Source organism: Dendrobates tinctorius, unplaced genomic scaffold (assembly GCF_039654945.1).
Source record: "Dendrobates tinctorius isolate UK_male_01 unplaced genomic scaffold, ASM3965494v1 ptg000315l, whole genome shotgun sequence".
NCBI classification, from domain to species: Eukaryota; Metazoa; Chordata; class Amphibia; order Anura; family Dendrobatidae; genus Dendrobates; species Dendrobates tinctorius.
In genome coordinates, this window is record NW_027361982.1 from 5,114,819 (window position 1) to 5,133,808 (window position 18,990).

Sequence of the window (18,990 nt, forward strand, 5' to 3'; positions counted from 1 at the left end):
ATTGATTATTCTCTCTATCCAGCACTGAAAAGGCATGCACGCTCATTTCCACTGTCAAGTCAATGCAGATTTTGAGTAGTTCTACATGTGAGGCACTTTAAAAAAAAGTAGTCTGGCAATTAATTGTTTTTTCTTGCAAAATGTTCAAATGGGTGGAAAAAAGTCAATTGGCTCATTAATCCCATATCGCTCCCTTTCTGACACTACCTTGTCCGCACAGGATCCGGGGATGTGATATCTATTCGTATTTATTAAGATTTCTGGCAATTTCCCGGAAGCACCTGGACTGGAGGACTGAAAGGATTATTTTCTTCTCTGCCGTTAATGGCTAGAGATGAGAATATTGGCCACCATAGAAATGAATGGGAGTTACAGGAACAGAGTAGCAAAGCGAGCGACTCTGCTGTCATAAATCCCAAGTTATAGAAAGCAGTGAATCTCAGTGTATTACTCTCCAGACTTTTTAGAGGCGGCAGAGTGTCCTGATGTTACTGACAGTAAATCTATTCAAGATTATATAACTGAAGTTTATTCATTAATTTCCATTACATTTTATGGGAGTTAAGAAAGCAACATAATGTGCTTGGCTGCATTCATACACCACCTCTGGAGGCCGGCACTGAGAAGTGGTGATTCTCGGGTTTGAAAGTCAGAGACAGGAGTAACCATATACAGTCATGACCAAACGTGTTTGCACCCTTGAAATTGTTCCAGAAAATTAAGTATTTCTCTCAGAAAATTATTGTAATTCCCCATGTTTTATACACATATTTTTTTTTCCTTTGTGTGTATTTGAACAACACAAAAAGAAATAGAGAAAAAAAGACAAATTGGACATAATGTCACACAAAACCCCAAAAATGCGCTGGACAAAATTGTTGGCACCTTTTAAAAATTGTGGGTAAACAACTTTGTTTCAAGCATGTGATGTTCGTTCAAACTCACCCGTGGCAAGTAACAGGTGTGGGCAATATGAAAATCACACCTGAAATCAGATAAAAAGAGAAGTTGACTCAATCTTTGCATTGTGTGTCTGTGTGCCATACTAAGCATGGAGAACAGAAAGAGAACTGTCTGAGGAATTGAGAACCAAAATTGTTGAAAAATATGAACAATCTCAAGGTTACAAATCCATCTCCAAAGGTCTTGATGTTCATTTCACCACAGTGTGCAACACTATCAAGAAGTGTACAACCCATAGCACTGTAGCTAATCTCCCTGGATGTGGACAGCAGAGATAAATTGATGAAAGGTTGCTACGCAGGACCGTCTGGATGGTGGATAAGCCCCAATCAAGGTCCAAAGAAATTCAAGCTGTCCTGCAGGCTCAGTGTGCATCAGTGACAGTGCGGACTGTTTTCCTGCTTCTGGCACTGGGTGCCTTGACTGTGTGCAAGGAATCATGGACTGTGAAGTAAATTATCAAAGGATTTTGGGTCTCTATGTAGTGCCCAGTGTCTGAAAGATGGGTTTGCATCCTAGGTCATGGGTCTTCCAGCAGGACAACGACCCCAAACATACATCAAGATGTCCCCAGAAATGAATGGACACAAAGCGCTGGACACTACTGAAGTGGCAGCAATGAGTCTGGATCTAGAGATATTAAAATTGCTGTTGGGAGAAGGTGCCTTCACATATGAGACCTGGCGCAGTTTACAGAAGAAGAGTGGTTCAAAATTCCAGCTTAGAGGTGTAATAAGCTTGTGCAAGTTATAGGAAGTGATTGCAGTTATTTATTCCAAAGGGTTCAACCAAATATTAAGATGAGGAAGCCAAGATTTTGGCCCAGCTCATTTTTGTTTTTTTCTGTGAAATTATATCTAATTTGCCTTTTATATTTTGTGTTGTTCTAATACACACAAAATAAACTTGTGCAGAATATAATGTGTAATTATGATAATGTTCTGGGAAAAATACTGGAACAATTTCAAAGGTGCCAACACTTTTGGCCATGACTGTAAATGGGTGGCATGGGGATTGCAAAGAACACTTTTCTTCTAGTAAAAGTGCCATACCTGCCCATGGGTTGTGTAAGAGGCCTAAACCCAAGACCCAGTGAGAAGATGGATCCCCATGATACGATATGTACATACTGTTTTGGGCTCTTGAATTGTTTCCTTGCTGCCATCACTAGTGTTGAGCGATACCATCCGATATTGAAAAATATCGGATCGGATTGGATCGGCCGATATCCAAAAAGTATCGGGCATCGCCGATTCCGATCCCGGAAGTCCCATTCAAGTCAATGGGACAGAAATATGAGAATTAAAAAAATCCCTTTCTTTCCTTGTAGGTTAATTCTACATGAAGAAAAACAACTAATAATAATGTAGAATGTATTGGGGGAGGTGGAGGAGACATTAAAGCCATAGAGGTTTAGCCCAATCAAATGGAATAGCAGGAATTAATTATTTTTTTTTAAAGACGTTCGGAGTTACAAAGATATTGACTATGTTAACCTCTTTTATATTTTGTCAGATATGTATGTTTCACTACTTCCATGCTCTTCACATTCTTTTTTACTTCTCCCTCACTTTCTCCTTCATGATCCTCAGCAGCAGCAGCATCTTTTTCATCAACTTCTTCTTCACCTTATTCATCTTCTTCTTCTTCACCTTCTTCCTATTATTCTTTTTTTTTTACATTCCTCATATTCTTCTTATTCAACTATTATTCTTCTTCATATTCTACTTCTTCATCTTCTTCCTATTCTTCTTCTTCATCATATTCTTATTTGTGACAGGCATTCCTGTAGTTGTTATGTATAAAAGTTTGAAGATTACACCTTCCGTTCTGCCTGTCACAAAAGATTTACAACAGGATTTGACCGAGTTCAGTTTGGCCTGCAGCAGCAGGCATTTTCCAGGGGCACCACGAGGAGGAACGGACTCACCCCCATACACTGCTTAGTCTTCTTATAATTTAGATAATATCATTTGCTCTGATTTTTAGTCTTATGCTTAATGTTCTTCTGCTTTTGGTTTTTCTGCTTCTTGGTCTTCTGTCTCTTGTTGTTCTGCATCTTGGTGGTTGTCTTCATGTTCTTTGTCCTCTTGGTCATCTTCTTCAGGGTCATCTTTTTGGTCTTCTTCGGTGTGGTCTTCAGGGTCGTCGTCTTCAGGGTCGTCGTCAGGGAGATCCAGAGTGAGAACCAAAAACCATTTCCACTAGCTCGAACTTGGAAAAGTAGCAGAAGGTACAAGAAGGCTGAGGAACTGCTGAGAACCAGCGAACGGTACTGGAACCCGGATGGTTAGAAGAAGGAACAAGAGCAAATGGAACTAGCGAGGGCCAGCTGACGGTGCTGGAACCCGGAGGGGCAGCAGAAGGAACAAGAGCCAATGGCACAACCGTGGACCAGCTGATGGTGCTGGAACACGGTTATTAAGCAGGAGGTACCTGTGCTACAAAGCACTACCAAGGACCAGCAGACATTGCTGGAACTCGGATACCGAGAAGGAGGCACCTTGGCCAAAGGCACTGCCAAAAACCAGCTGACGGTGCTGGAACCCAGATGGGTAGCAGAAGCTGCAAGAGCCAATGGAACTGGTGAGGACCAGCTGATGGTGCTGGAACCCGGAGGCGCAGCAGAAGGAACAAGAGCCAATGGCACAACCGTGGACCAGCTGATGGTGCTGGAACACGGTTACTAAGCAGGAGGTCGATGTGCTTCAAAGCACTACCAAGGACCAGCAGACGTTGCTGGAACTCGGATACCGAGAAGGAGGCACCTCGGCCAAAGGCACTGCCGAGAACCAGCTGATGGCACTGGAACACAGAGTGGCAGCTGAAGGAACAAGAGCCAATGGCACAACCGTGGACCAGCTGATGGTGCTGGAACACGGTTATTAAGCAGGAGGTACCTGTGCTACAAAGCACTACCAAGGACCAGCAGACATTGCTGGAACTCGGATACCGAGAATGTGGCCCTAGGCCAAAGGCACTGCTGAGAACCAGCTGACGGTGCTGGAACCCGGATGGGTAGCAGAAGCTGCAAGAGCCAATGGAACTAGCGAGGACCAGCTGATGGTGCTGGAACCCAGAGGGGCAGCAGAAGGAACAAGAGCCAATGGCACAACCATGGACCAGCTGACGGTGCTGGAACACGGTTGCTAAGCAGGAGGTACCTGTGCTACAAAGCAGTACCAAGGACCAGCAGACGTTGCTGGAACTCGGATACCGAGAAGGAGGCACCTAGGCCAAAAGCACTGCCGAGAACCAGCTGACGGTGCTGGAACCCGGATGGCTAGCAGAAGCTGCAAGAGCCAATGGAACTAGCGAGGACCAGCTGACGGTGCTGGAACCCGGAGGAGCAGCAGAAGAAACAAGAGCCAATGGCACAACCGTGGACCAGCTGACAGTGCTGGAACACGGTTACTAAGCAGGAGGTACCTGTGCTACAAAGCACTACCAAGGACCAGCAGACATTGCTGGAACTCGGATACCGAGAAGGAGGCACCTTGGCCAAAGGCACTGCCAAAAACCAGCTGACGGTGCTGGAACCCAGATGGGTAGCAGAAGCTGCAAGAGCCAATGGAACTGGCGAGGACCAGCTGATGGTGCTGGAACCCGGAAGGGCAGCAGAAGGAACAAGAGCCAATGGCACAACCGTGGACCAGCTGACGGTGCTGGAACACGGTTACTAAGCAGGAGGTCGATGTGCTACAAAGCACTACCAAGGACCAGCAGACGTTGCTGGAACTCGGATACCGAGAAGGAGGCACCTCGGCCAAAGGCACTGCCGAGAACCAGCTGATGGCGCTGGAACACAGAGTGGCAGCTGAAGGAACAAGAGCCAATGGCACAACCGTGGACCAGCTGATGGTGCTGGAACACGGTTACTAAGCAGAAGGTACCTGTGCTACAAAGCACTACCAAGGACCAGCAGACGTTGCTGGAACTCGGATACGGAGAAGGAGGCACCTCGGCCAAAGGCACTGCCGAGAACCAGCTGACGGTGCTGGAACCCGGATGGGTAGCAGAAGGTACCCATGATAAACAAAGTTGCAAGGCCGTGAGCAGGCCGCAGTTACCGAAACCCACAGTCCTACAGGGGGTGCTTGTCCTATTGGCACTACGGAACCAGCCTTTATTACCAGAACCCACAGCCCACATAGGAAGCACCTAAACTGCAGGCACCATAGGCTCGGCTAACCCGACCGCAGCATGACCGGACAACGAGTCGGTGGCAAAGTGACGTTGACACTACCCAGAAACAGCAGGCGTGCTGGAACCAGGCTGGGCAGGAGGGAGTACCCGTGCCAAAGACACTGCCGAGAACCAGCTGGCGGTGCTGGAACCCGGATGGGTAGCAGAAGCTACAAGAGTCAATGGAACTACCGAGAACCAGCTGATGGTGCTGGAACCCAGAGTGGCAGCTGAAGGAACAAGAGCCAATGGCACAACCATGGACCAGCTGACAGTGCTGGAACACGGTTACTAAACAGGATGTACCTGTGCTACAAAGCACTACCAAGGACCAGCAGACGTTGCTGGAGCTCGGATACCGAGAAGGAGGCACCTAGGCCAAAGGCACTGCCGAGAACCAGCTGACGGTACTGGAACCCGTATGGGTAGCAGAAGGTACCCATGAAAAAGACAAAGTTGCAAGGCCGCGAGACGGCCACAGTTACCGAAACCCACAGTCCTACAGGGGGTGCTTGTCCTATTGGCACTACGGAACCAGCCTTTATTACGAGAACCCGCAGCCCACATAGGAAGCACCTAAACTGCAGGCACCATAGACTCGGCTAACTCGACCGCAGCACGACCGGACAACGAGTCGGTGGCAAAGTGACGTTGACACTACCCGGAAACAGCAGGCATGCTGGAACCAGGCTGGGCAGGAGGGATTACCCGTGCCAAAGACACTGCCGAGAACCAGCTGACGGTGCTGGAACCCAGAGTGGCAGCTGAAGGAACAAGAGCCAATGGCACAACTGTGGACCAGCTAACTGTGCTACAAAGCACTACCAAGGACCAGCAGACGTTGCTGGAACTCGGATACCGAGGAGGCACCTAGGCCAAAGGCACTGCCGAGAACCAGCTGATTCCCACTACTAGTAATGGGAATGTGGACAGAGCAGGAGACATTGCCGGACACACATCAGGGGATCAACTGACGTGACTGAGCCCCAGGAACAAGTGTGGATTGTGCAGACACCACTTCAGAGCAGCAACTGGCGGGGTTGGAGGCCAGGGGAAATACTAGAGACAGTGGAGCCAGAGGCCTAAGTGGAGCACGGTTAAAAATCAGTAGTAGTTTGAATGTGGAGGGAGCAGGAGACTTTGCCGTCCACACAGCAGGGGAGCAGCTGGCGTTACTGAACCCCACTAACACAGGAGCTAGTGTTTTTCTCTGTGCAGACTGCACTTCTGAGCAACTGGCTGTGTTGAAGCCCAGGGATTACAGTTCAGGTGGTAGAAACATGAACACAACAGGAGACCTGGATACTGTTGCCAACCAATTATTTATTCTATAAGAGGACTGGCAAATTCTGGCGAGATCTAGGCCTTGTTCATTTTCAGAAAAGTAAGCCGGTCAACGTTATCGGAGGATAGTCGCGTGCAACAGTCTGTTAGTACTCCACCTGCGGCACTAAAGACGCGTTCCGATAATACACTGGCAGCAAGGCAAGCCAGCACCTCCAATGCATACTGGCTAAGCTCTGGCCATGTATCCAGCTTAGAGACCCAAAACTTGAATGGGGAAGAGCCATCTGGGAGTACACTGACAGGGCAAGACATGTAGTCTGTCACCATCTGCCGGAAACGTTGCCTCCTGCTGACTGGAGCCGTCTGTGATGGTGTAGACATTTGTGGCGGGCACACAAAACTTGCCACATTTGGGCCATACTGGTCTTGCCTTGTGCTGAGGCGCTGCCTCTGCTCCCTCTTTGTGCAGAGCTTCCTCCACTGCCTCGACGCACAGAGCTGCTTTGTAAATCACTAGCAGCACTGCTCTCGGGTGGAATGGAGAACATGATGGACTGCACCAGTGTGTCTTGGTACCCCCACATTTTACGCTCCCGATTCAACGGTGTTATGAGGCTTTGTAAGTTGTCCCGCTAGCGAGGATCTATGAGGGTGTACACCCAATAATCAGCCGTGTTGAGAATGTGGGCGATGCGGCGGTCGTTTCTCAGGCACTGCAGCATGAAATCAACCATGTGCTGCAGACTCCCAACTGCCCAAGAAACGCTGTCCCCTGCTTGAGGCTTCATCTCTGCTTGCTCTGCATCACCCCACCCTCACTGTACATACTGACTAGAGCATTGTGTACCTCCCTCCTCTGGAGAGAGGTCTTCCTCCTCCATTGACTCCTCCTCATCCTCCTCACAAAGTGTCCCCTGCCTAGGCCTTTTTGAGGAACCACTTAGCGTAGACTGTCCAGAAGCAGATGGCATTTGTGACTCCTCATCCTCCACCTCTTCCAAAACCTCCTCCCTTAGTTCTTGCAGTGTTTTTTGAAGCAGGCAGATAAGGGGGACAGTCATGCTCACTAGTGCATCATCTGCACTCGCCATCCGTGTGGAATCATCGAAGGCACGCAAAACGAGGCAGATGTCCGGCCCACTCAGTGGTGCTGAAGTGTGACCGGCGCAGTGCGACTTGTTTGCGCCTGATGCAGCTTGTACTCCATTACTGCTGCCTGCTGCTCACACAACCGCTCCAACATATGTAACGCTGAATTCGACCTGGTGGGTAGGTCACATATGATGCGATGTTCCGGAAGGCGTAATCGGCGCTGCAGAGCTGCAAGGCGCGATCTTGCCGTGCTGGAACGCCGCAAGTGAGTGCACTCTATGCGGACCTTGTGCAGCAGCGCATCAAAATCCGGATAGTCCCTCAGAAAGCTCTGCACGACCAAGTTCAGCACGTGTGCCAGACATGGGATGTGAGTGAGGTTGTCTAGGCCCAGAGCTGCCACCAGATTTCGGCCATTGTCACTCACTACCAAGCCTGGCTTCAGATTCGCTGGCAGAAACCACACGTCGCTCTCCTGCTTGATGGCATTCCAGAGCTCCTGCGCTGTGTGGCTTCGATTCCCCCCAAAAAATTAATTTCAGTACGGCCTGTTGACGTTTGGCCACGGCTATGCTCATATCGGTCGTAACAGGCTCCTGCAGCGCTGATTCTGAGGAACTTGAGTAAGGAGGAGTCAATGTGTACAGACTGGATTCCTGCAATCTGTGGAGTTGGCAGAACACGTACAGCGCCACTCTCCAGATCTGTACCCGGCTCCACAACATTGACCCAATGGGCAGTGAGGGAAAGGTATCGTCCCTGTCCATTGTTACTGGTGGTCAGGTGGACCTTGCTACTGACGGCGTTTAGTAGCACATGTTTTATTTTTCCCTCCACATGCTTTTGCAGGGCAGGGACAGCTTGCCTGCTGAAGTAAAAGCTGCTGGGCAAGGTATATTGTGGGACTGCCAATGCCATGAAGTTCCGGAAAGTGTCAGTCTCCACCAGCCTGAATGAGAGCATTTCAAGGGCCAGTAGTTTGGCAATGCCAGCATTCAGAGCCTGTGCTCGGGGATGGTTTGCCGAGTATGGCCGCCTTTTATCCCATGCCTGTGCTACCGATGGCTGTAGAGTGGCCTGGGAGTGTGAGGATGACTGGGAATGTGGTACTGTGGGTGGAATGCCACTGGGTCTCTGGACAACAGTGCCAGAGGTTCTTCCTTGGCGATCCTGTGAGGAAGCTGAACCAGCTGTGTGTGAGCTGGAGGAAGAGGCCCCAACACGAGCTGAAGAAGAGGTAGGTGGTACTGTATGTTGGCCTACACGTCTTCAGTGTGTCTGTGTAACTCCAGCTCGTGCTTGGTCCGCACGTTTCCACATATTTGTGGTATTGAGGTTGCTGACATTTTTCCCTCTTTTGACTTTCTGATGACACAGCTTGCATTTGACAAAGCAAATGTCATCTGCAACTGTGTCAAAAAAGGACCACACACTGCAAGTCTTGGGAGTGCCCGTTTTGGCTTTTGGAAGAGGAATGCTCCTAACGGGTGCCGAAGTGGAGGCTACAGGCAACCAAGTCTGCCCCCTCCCTCCTGTTTTGGCCGTTCGGGGAATCTCTTCCTCAGAGCTGCTCCCACCACCTCCATGTTCTTCACGCCATGATGGGTCAAGGACCTCATCATCTACACTCCCCTCTTCAAACACCTGCTTCTCCTGGGCAGTCTCGCCAGCACCGTACGCACCAGAAAGTGGCACCTGAGTCTCGTCATTATTTGATGTGTACTGAGGTGTGCTGACCATAGGCACTGGCCCACCCGCCTCTTCAGATTCAGAGGGACAAAGAAGTTGCGCATCACTGCATACTCCCTCTTCTTCACATTCTTGAATACTGCTTGGCTGGCCCCCTCTTTCCAAGCCAACAGATTCAGAGAACAGAAGTAGAGACTGTGATGGCTCCTGTCCAGGGCACACTGACTGCCTGGGCACTTTGGCAGGTGGTGAAGAGACAGATGGTTGCTCTTCAGTGCTCTGGCCCTGAGAGGATGTGGAAGTCATTAAAGTCGATGCGTTAGCTGCCATCCATCCGACAACGGCTTCAATTTGTTCCTCCAGCAGCAGTGGGGTACGGCGAGGTCCTACAAAGCTGCGCATAAAGGACTGTTGCCTGGTAAAACTGGGGGATGCTGACTCACTGGTGCCTGCAGCAGGCACAGAATCCCCACGTCCTCTCCCTGCTAAAACTCCACGCCCACGTGCCTTACTCCCTGCCTTCTTCATCTTGGTAGACTGATAAAGATAGGCAGAAAAGTACAAAGGGGGGCTTAGTGTGCTTATTCCTTAACAGCTGCTAACAGGTATAAGAAACACTAATTTTATAAAGTGTGTGTGTGGACTACACTTTAATATGAGCTAATGTGGCCTACACAACTGTCAAATGGAGTGTTTGGTGAACTTTATTTTGGGCTTTTTTTTTCAAAAAAAAACAAAAAGGATTTGACCAAAGATTTGAAAGCGATAGTATCACAAACTTTTTGGAGCTATTACAATGCAGGAAGGTAACCTACAATGCAAAAGATGAGGCTCCAAAAAATAGGGTAATACTAATCTGGCTGCAGCTGAAGGGCACAAGCCAGAAAAAAGGCTCCTCTATCTACTCCTATATAGTGTTTGCAACCAACCAATGTAGATGGATACGGATGGATGCACACTAATAGGAGAATGAAAAATGAGCTGCAATAAAAGAAAAATATGTGTGAGGCAGTGAGGCACGCTGAGCGGCCTACAACCAGACGTAGCTGTAGGACACACTACAGCGTGAGCTGCACTCACACACAGAGACCTCTCAGACAGCCGTGAACAGTGCAGATAAGTGGGCACTAGCACTGAAAGGCTGCAGAGAGGCTCCGTTGTCTTCTCCTATAGTGTTTGCAACCAGCGTAAATGGATACGGATGGATGCATACTAATAGAATGAAAAATGAGCTGCAATAAAAGAAAAATATGTGTGAGGCAGTGATGCACGCTGAGTGGCCTACAACCAGATGTAGCTACAGGACACACAACAGCGTGAGCTGCACTCACACACAGAGACCTCTCAGACAGCCGTGAACAGTGCAGAAATCTGGGCACTAGCACTGAAAGGCTGCAGAGAGGCTCCGCTGTCTACTCCTATAGTGTTTGCTACCAACCAATGTAGATGGATACGGATGGATGCACACTAATAGGAGAATGAAAAATGAGCAGCAAAAAAAGAAAAATATGTATGAGGCAGTGACACATGCTGAGCGGCCTACAACCAGACGTGGCTGCAGGACACACTACTCAGCGTGAGCTGCACTCACACAGACCTTGCAGACAGCTGTGAACACTGCTGCAAGGCAAAAGAAAGCTACAGTGGTTTTTTATGTAGCCTGGGTAAAGCACAATATGATTTTGAAAATCGCTATCTCTAACTGTCCCTCAGAGTCTTGAACAGCAGCCTGTCCCTAACTGAATTCACAGCAGAGTGAACCCGAAATGGCGGCAGCGGCTTTTATAGTGCATCATGACATCATTTCAGCAGCCAATCACAGCCATGCCATTAGTTAACATGCCTACATGCCTAACAGGATGTGCCCACACTTCTGAGGATTGTCATTGGCTGAATCAAATCAAACTGGCTCATAGCATTATGGGAACTTCCAATTCCGGTATTCGATATGCTAAAAGTATCGGAACTCATTATCGGAATTCCGATACAGTGAATATCAGCCGATACCCTATACTTGCGGTATCGGAAAGCTCAACACTAGCCATCACTAACTATCCAGAGACAGTTGTAATTTTTATTTTTTTTAGTTGTCAGCTCTCATTAGCTTGGGGACCTTTTAAACAGATTAATTACGCTTAATGACCAGTGATCGAACACATAGCAAGTGGATCATAACATGTTTTCGTATTATACAGTAGTTAGACATTCTGCGCTCAGATGATCATTCGAAGTCCCCACTGTACAGATTCTATTGAGAGATCAGCAGATGGCTGATTACACCAGGGGATGTGCTGACTACAAACCATTATCTTCATGTCGGCCTAAAAGATGAAATTTCTGAGCAAATTATTATTTGATCGCTACATGTTTACACTAGAATGTGATTGTGAATGATCTTTAAATCTATTATTGCTCTGTTTAAAAGGATCTTATGTCTATGAGACTATAGGCTGTATGAGAACAACTGTTGTAAGCTGCATGGAGGCAAGAGAAGGGTCTCCAGCAACACATGATGGGGGGTGATTGTGCCAGACCCCCTATGGGAGGACAACGTGAAGTACCATCCCCCCCTCCACTATAGAAACGAATTATAAAAATATGTCCACCTTCCCAAGGAGTAGGAAAATAGTCCAAACTTATTAGAGGCAGCCGCAGCCTAAAAATAAACCCAAAGGTGGGACAATTGAAGTTTATGCAAAATGCTCTGCAACTTTGTAATGTACTTTGCATGTCAGTTCCTTGCTTAATGCTTGCTATCATTGAATGAGCAGCAGCATATCTTCTCTCATAAGGCTGTAAACCCATCCCGACTTAGTCCTGCTCACAGAACTGAGCTACAATCATGTCCAGTCTTTTCTAGACAATTCTTTGCGAGCTAAACAGTCTGCACCCAAGATACACTGGATTCATGTAGATAAAATATAGCAAACTATGAGGACAAGACAGATTTGTGCTGCAGACGTGCTTGACTCACGAGTCTAAACATCACTGGGTTCTAAGGCCTCTTATACAGCCAAACCAGATCTCTTGCTTTGTACTGATGAGGGCAAACACCCCAAAACACGTCTGCAAATAGAGATTCTGGTTTAGCTTTTATCTGAAGTCATGTGGTAAAGCTCGATACTGACTTTTAGGATTTATCATACAATAAGAGGCACTAGAGTCCAAGTCCTCTTCCTTTCTGAAGAGGAAAATTACATACAGTACAGACCAAAAGTTTGGACACACCTTCTCATTCAAAGAGTTTTCTTTATTTTCATGACTATGAAAATTGTAGATTCACTCTGAAGGCATCAAAACTATGAATTAACACATGTGGAATTATATAATTAACAAAAAAGTGTGAAACAACTGAAAATATGTCATATTCTAGGTTCTTCAAAGTAGCCACCTTTTGCTTTGATTACTGCTTTGCACACTCTTGGCATTCTCTTGATGAGCTTCAAGAGGTAGTCACAGGAAATGGTCTTCCAACAGTCTTGAAGGAGTTCCCAGAGATGCTTAGCACTTGTTGGCCCTTTTGCCTTCACTCTGCGGTCCAGCTCACCCCAAACCATCTCGATTAGGTTCAGGTCTGGTGACTGTGGAGGCCAGGTCATCTGGCGTAGCACCCCATCACTCTCCTTCTTGGTCAAATAGCCCTTACACAGCCTGGAGGTGTGTTTGGGGTCATTGTCCTGTTTAAAAATAAATGATGGTCCAACTAAACGCAAATCGGATGGAATAGCATGCCGCTGCAAGATGCTGTGGTAGCCATGCTGGTTCAGTATGCCTTCAGTTTTGAATAAATCCCCAACAGTGTCACCAGCAAAGCACCCCCACACCATCACACCTCCTCCTCCATGCTTCACGGTGGGAACCAGGCATGTAGCGTCCATCAGTTCACCTTTTCTGCGTCGCACAAAGACACGGTGGTTGGAACCAAAGATCTCAAATTTGGACTCATCAGACCAAAGCACAGATTTCCACTGGTCTAATGTCTATTCCTTGTGTTCTTTAGCCCAAACAAGTCTCTTCTGCTTGTTGCCTGTCCTTAGCAGTGATTTCCTAGCAGCTATTTTACCATGAAGGCCTGCTGCACAAAGTCTCCTCTTAACAGCTGTTGTAGAGATGTGTCTGCTGCTAGAACTCTGTGTGGCATTGACCTGGTCTCTAATCTGAGCTGCTGTTAACCTGCAGTTTTCTGAGGCTGGTGACTCAGATGAACTTATCATCCGCAGCAGAGGTGACTCCTGGTCTTCCTTTCCTGGGGCGGTCCTCATGTGAGCCAGTTTCTTTGTAGCGCTTGATGGTTTTTGCCACTGCACTTGGGGACACTTTCAAAGTTTTCCCAATTTTTCGGACTGACTGACCTTCATTTCTCAAAGTAATGACGGCCACTCATTTTTCTTTACTTAGAATTTGTATTATGGCAAGAAAAAAGCAGCTAACAGTCTATTCAGTAGGACTATCAGCTGTGTATCCACCAGACTTCTGCACAACACAACTGATGGTCCAAACCTCATTTATAAGGCAAGAAATCCCACTTATTAAACCTGACAGGGCACACCTGTGAAGTGAAAACTATTTCCGGTGACTACCTCTTGAAGCTCATCAAGAGAATGCCAAGAGTGTGAAAAGCAGCAATCAAAGCAAAAGGTGACTACTTTGAAGAACCTAGAATATAAGACATATTTTCAGTTGTTTCACACTTTTTTGTTAATTATATAATTCCACATGTGTTAATTCATAGTTTTGATGCCTTCAGAGTGAATCTACAATTTTCATAGTCATGAAAATAAAGAAAACTCTTTGAATGAGGTGTGTCCAAACTCTTGGTCTGTACTGTATGTAAAAATTACAAATACTGTAACAAACACGCTGGACTGGGTAATGATCAGCTCAGGATGGATGGGGGCGTGGGATGAGCTTTAGTAGGGTTGCGTCCTTTGATCAATAACCAAAAGTCTTTAAAATGGTTATTAAAGAATGTCAGTGATTATATCAGCCATTTATGTTCTCCTCCTTATAGACAGGTCCAGGTGTCATCCTTTTTCCCTTGGTCCCTTCTGCAATCACCATTTACAATTCATCAAGTGTCCGGTTTGTCCTCCTGGGGTTCTCAGATGTTCCTCAGGTTCGGTTCTACCTGCTCTTCATCATCTTCATCATGTATTTGGTTACAATTCTAGGGAACGTGGTCATCATCTCCTGCATCGTGTGTGACCGAGCTCTACATTCCCCCATGTTTTTCTTCCTCAGTAACCTCTCTGTCGTGGACATTTGTTTCGTGTCCAGCACCATCCCGACCCTTCTCTCCACCCTGCTGTCCGATGCTAGGTCTCTCAGTTTTCTATCTTGTATCTCCCAAATGTTTTCCTTCATCTCCTTTGGAAACTTGGAAAACAACATTTTGGCCATCATGGCTTATGACAGATATGTTGCTATCTGCAGCCCGCTGAGGTACAGGTCCAGGATGAGGAGCAGTTTGTGCATTGTACTAGTGGCCATGTCATGGGTGACTGCGGGAGCTCACTCTCTTCTTCATACTCTCATGGTGACCACTCTCCAATACTCAGGAATTAAGCAAGTGAATCATTTCTTCTGTGAGATCACCCAGATCTTGACTGTATCGGATTCTGACACTACTTCTAACTTCTTCCTCATCCTCACGGAGGGGGCTGTCTCTGTTGGTGTCCCATTTCTCTGTATCATGCTGTCATACACATTTATTCTGATGGCTCTGATTCATCTTCGTTCTAAGGAAAGAATGCAGAAGACTTTCTCCACCTGTTCCTCTCACCTGACCACCGTCTGCCTCTTTTATGGGACAATTGCCTCTGTCTATTTTCGTCCTTCAGCCAACTCTGTAGGTCTTAGAGAAAGAGCAGCCACTATTGGATACACGCTACTCACCCCCATGATGAATCCCATTATATATGGTCTGAGAAATAACGCCATGAAGAAAGTCATAAGGAAGGTTCTCCAATAGCTCGTTCCACCCTTGTAAATTACAAACATCCGCTGTATAATGAATCATGAGATAAACCCAATAAAAGATGTTTTACATTCTCAGAGAATATAGACTCAGGGATTCTATTTATTAAAAGGAGTTTGGTGATAACTTGCGATATCTTGCAATCCAAATAATAGTGACTAACATGCAGATCGCTAGGTATCTTCCTTCTGGGACCTTCAGCGGTCCTAAGAATAAATCTGCAAATCTTCATTTTGAATGGTGCAGAGATGCCCATACTCAGGATACATTCTATAGAGAAAAATTAAAATCCATACAGACATCTCCACTGAGGGGACATATCCCCCACATTAAACATTTGAGATTAAGTATAACTGGTGAAGTGAGAAAGGACTTACACTTCAACCTCCATTGAAGTAGGATTTCACACTGAACATATTGGATTAATTTTAACTGGGGAAGAGAGAAACTAATTATTATAACTGGGGACGTGAGAGGAACATGACACTTCAACCTCCATTGAAGTAGGGACATTCTGCAGTGACCAAGTAATTACCAGAGGAGATTGGCTCTGGTAACCAGCCACCAGGACATGGATTCTTTACGCAGAGGCATGAAAATGCACTTTCCAGGCAAAAGCTTCCTCTACTTAAAGCACTGTTCTAAGACTTTTTGGAACCAGAGGTCAGTGATGAATGTAGGGGTTTGCTTCAATCTAATATTATTGGGAGATAAATTTTTGGTGTCGTAGCAAAGGGACAAGCATCTCTATAGGGGCAAACATATCCTGAAAGTTGGGAATCTCATACATTTTTGACAGAACTAGCACATCCCACAACCAGCCCCCATATGAGCTCATCAAGTGAAGGTATGTGGTTGTAACCTTGATCTAATAAAAATGAGTTTGAATGTCTGTCATTCTTTGTTCTGGAAAACATAGTCCTCTGTGAGTGTCCATTTTCTTGCCTGATGAAGAGACCTGAGTAGTCTCAACAGCTTGCAATCTGTTAACATCTTTTCGCCATTAAAAGGTATGAAACCACTGATGGCTCTCAAATCTTAATATTTTTGCATCTACTAGTTAACACGGTAAGAAAATTTATATCTTTCCTGTATCATTTTTCTAATTGTAGCTCTTCCTTCCATAAAGATTAGAGCCATTCCTGCAACATCAGGTTTAGTACTTCTCTTTCGTTATTTTTATTTTATGTAATTGTATAAACAGTAGTGTTGAGCATTCCGATACCGCAAGTATCGGGTATCGGCCGATATTAGCTGTATCGGAATTCCGATACTTAGTTCCGATACTTTTTTCATATCGAATACCGGAATCGGAAGTTCCCATAATGCTAGGAGCCCGCTCGATTTGATTCAGCCAATGGGGATCCTCAGAAGTGTGGGCATATCCTGTTAGGCATGTAGGCATGTTAACTACTGGCATGGCTGTGATTGGCTGCTGAAATGATGTCATGATGCACTATAAAAAGCGCTGCAGCCGACATTTCTGGTCACTCTGCTGTGAATTCAGTTAGGGACAGGCTGCTGTTGAAGACTGTGAGGGACAGTTAGAAATAGCGATTCCACAAAACATATAGTGCTTAACCCAGGCTACATAAACCACCACTGTAGCTTGCTTTTCCCTAGCAGCGCTGTTTTCACAGCTGTCTGCAAGGGCTGTGTGAGTGCAGACCCACGCTGTGTAGTGTGTCCTGCAGGCACGTCTGCTTGTAGGCCGGCCAGCGTGTGTCTCTGCCTCATACACATTTTTCTTTTATTGCTGCTTTTTTTTCTCCTGTATAGTGTGCTTCCATACGTATCCATATACGTTGGTTGCAAACACTAAAGGAGTGGACAGCGGAGCCTTTCAGCAGCCTTTCAGTGCTATAGCCCATTTCTCTGCACTGTTTTTGGCTGTCTGATAGGTCTCTCTGTGTGTGAGTGCAGCTCACGTTGCAGTGTGTTCTACAGCCACCGCTAGCTGTAGTCCGCTCAGCGTGCGTCACTGCCTCATACATAGTGCTTTTTTTGCAGCTAATTTAGCCAGATTTTTGCTCCTATATTAGTGTGCTTCCAACCGCATCCATTGTCATTGGTTGGTTGCAAACACTATATAGGATTAGATAGAGGAGCCTTTTTGCTGGCTTGTGCCCTTCAGGGCCAGCCAGGCTAGTATCACCCTATTTTTTGGAGCCTCATCAATTGCATTGTAGGTTAGCTTCCTGCATTGTAATCGCTCCAAAAAGTTTGTGATACTATAGCTTTCAAACTTTGGTCACATCCTTTCCTTTCCCCCCACCCAAAAAAAAGGAAATAAAGTTCACCAAACACTCCACTTTACAGTTGTCTAGGCCACATTAGATCATATTAAAGTGTAGTACACACACTCTTAGCCAAATTAGTGTTTCTTATACTGGTTAGCAGGTGTTCAGGAATAAGAACACTAAGCCACCCCTTTTTTACTTTTCTGCCTATCTTTATCAGTCTACCAAGATGAAGAAGGCAGGGAGTAAGGCACGTGGTCGTGGCCGTGGAGTTTCAGCAGGGAGAGGACGGGGGATTCAGCAGGGAGAGGACGTGGGGATTCGGTATCTACTGTGGCCACCAGTGACCCGGCATCCCCCACTTTTACCAGGCAGCAGTCCTTCATGCGCAGCTTTGTAGGACCTCGCCGTACCCCACTGCTGCGTGACGAACAAATTGAAGCCGTTGTCGGATGGATGGCAGCTAACGCATCCACTTCAATGACTTCCGCATCCTCCCAAGGCCAGAGCACTGAAGAGCAACCATCTGTCTCTTCACCACCTGCCAAATTGCCCAGGCAGTCTGAGAGCCCTGGACAGGAGCCATCTCAATCTTTACTTCTGTTCTCAGAATCTGTTGGCTTGGAAAGAGGTGGCCAGCCAAGCAGCATTCTAGAGCGTGAAGAAGAGGGAGTATGCAGTGATGCGCAACTGCTTTATCCCTCTGAATCTGAAGAGGCGGGTGGGCCAGTGCCTATGGTCAGCACACCTCAGTATGCATCAGATGATGATGAGACTCAGTTGCCAATTTCTGGTGCGTACGGTGCTGGCGAGACAACCCAGGACCAGCCGGTGCTTGAAGAGGGGAGTGGAGATGATGAGGTCCTTGACCCATCATGGCGTCAGCCACAGGAAGGTGGTGGGAGCAGCTCTGAGGAAGAGATTCCCCGAACGGCCAAAAGAGGAGGGAGAGGGCGGGGGCAGACTTGGTTGCCTGTAGCCTCCACTTTGGCACCCGTGAGGAGCAATCCTCTTCCAAAACACAAAACGGGCGCTCCCAGGACTTGCAGTGCGTGGTCTTTTTTTGACACAGTTGCAGATGACATTTGCTTTGTCAAATGCAAGCTGTGTCATCAGAAAATGAAACGAGGGAAAAATGTGACCAACCTCAATACCACAAATATGTGGAAACATGTGCGTACCAAGCACGAGGTGGAGTTACACAGACACACTGAAGATGTAGGCCAACCTTCAGCAGCACCTACCACCTCTTCAGCTCGTGTTGGGGCCTCTTCCTCCAGCTCACCCACAGCTGGCTCGGCTTCCTCACTGGAACGCCATGGAAGAACCACTGCCACTGTTGTCCAGAGACCCAGTGAAATTCCACCCACTGAACCACGTTCGCAGTCATCAGCACACTCCCAGGCCACTCACCAGCAATCGGTAGCACAGGCATGGGAGAAAAAGCGGCCATACTCGGCAAACCATCCCCGAGCACTGGCTCTGAATGCCGGCATTGCCAAACTACTGGCCCTTGAGATGCTGTCATTCAGGCTGGTGGAGACTGACACCTTCCGG

The 18,990-nt window shown here is 47.0% G+C and overlaps 1 protein-coding gene across 1 annotated transcript in view; it reads left to right on the plus strand.

Moving 5' to 3' along the window:
- The window catches only part of LOC141073761 (olfactory receptor 1f45-like), a 46,294-nt gene extending 31,107 nt beyond the window's left edge, over positions 1-15,187 (plus strand). Inside the window, exon 2 of the mRNA XM_073561162.1 lies at positions 14,228-15,187. Within this exon, the coding sequence (XP_073417263.1) occupies positions 14,228-15,187 (960 nt within the window). The remainder of the gene's footprint in view (positions 1-14,227) is intronic.
- The last annotated feature ends 3,803 nt before the right edge of the window (positions 15,188-18,990 follow it).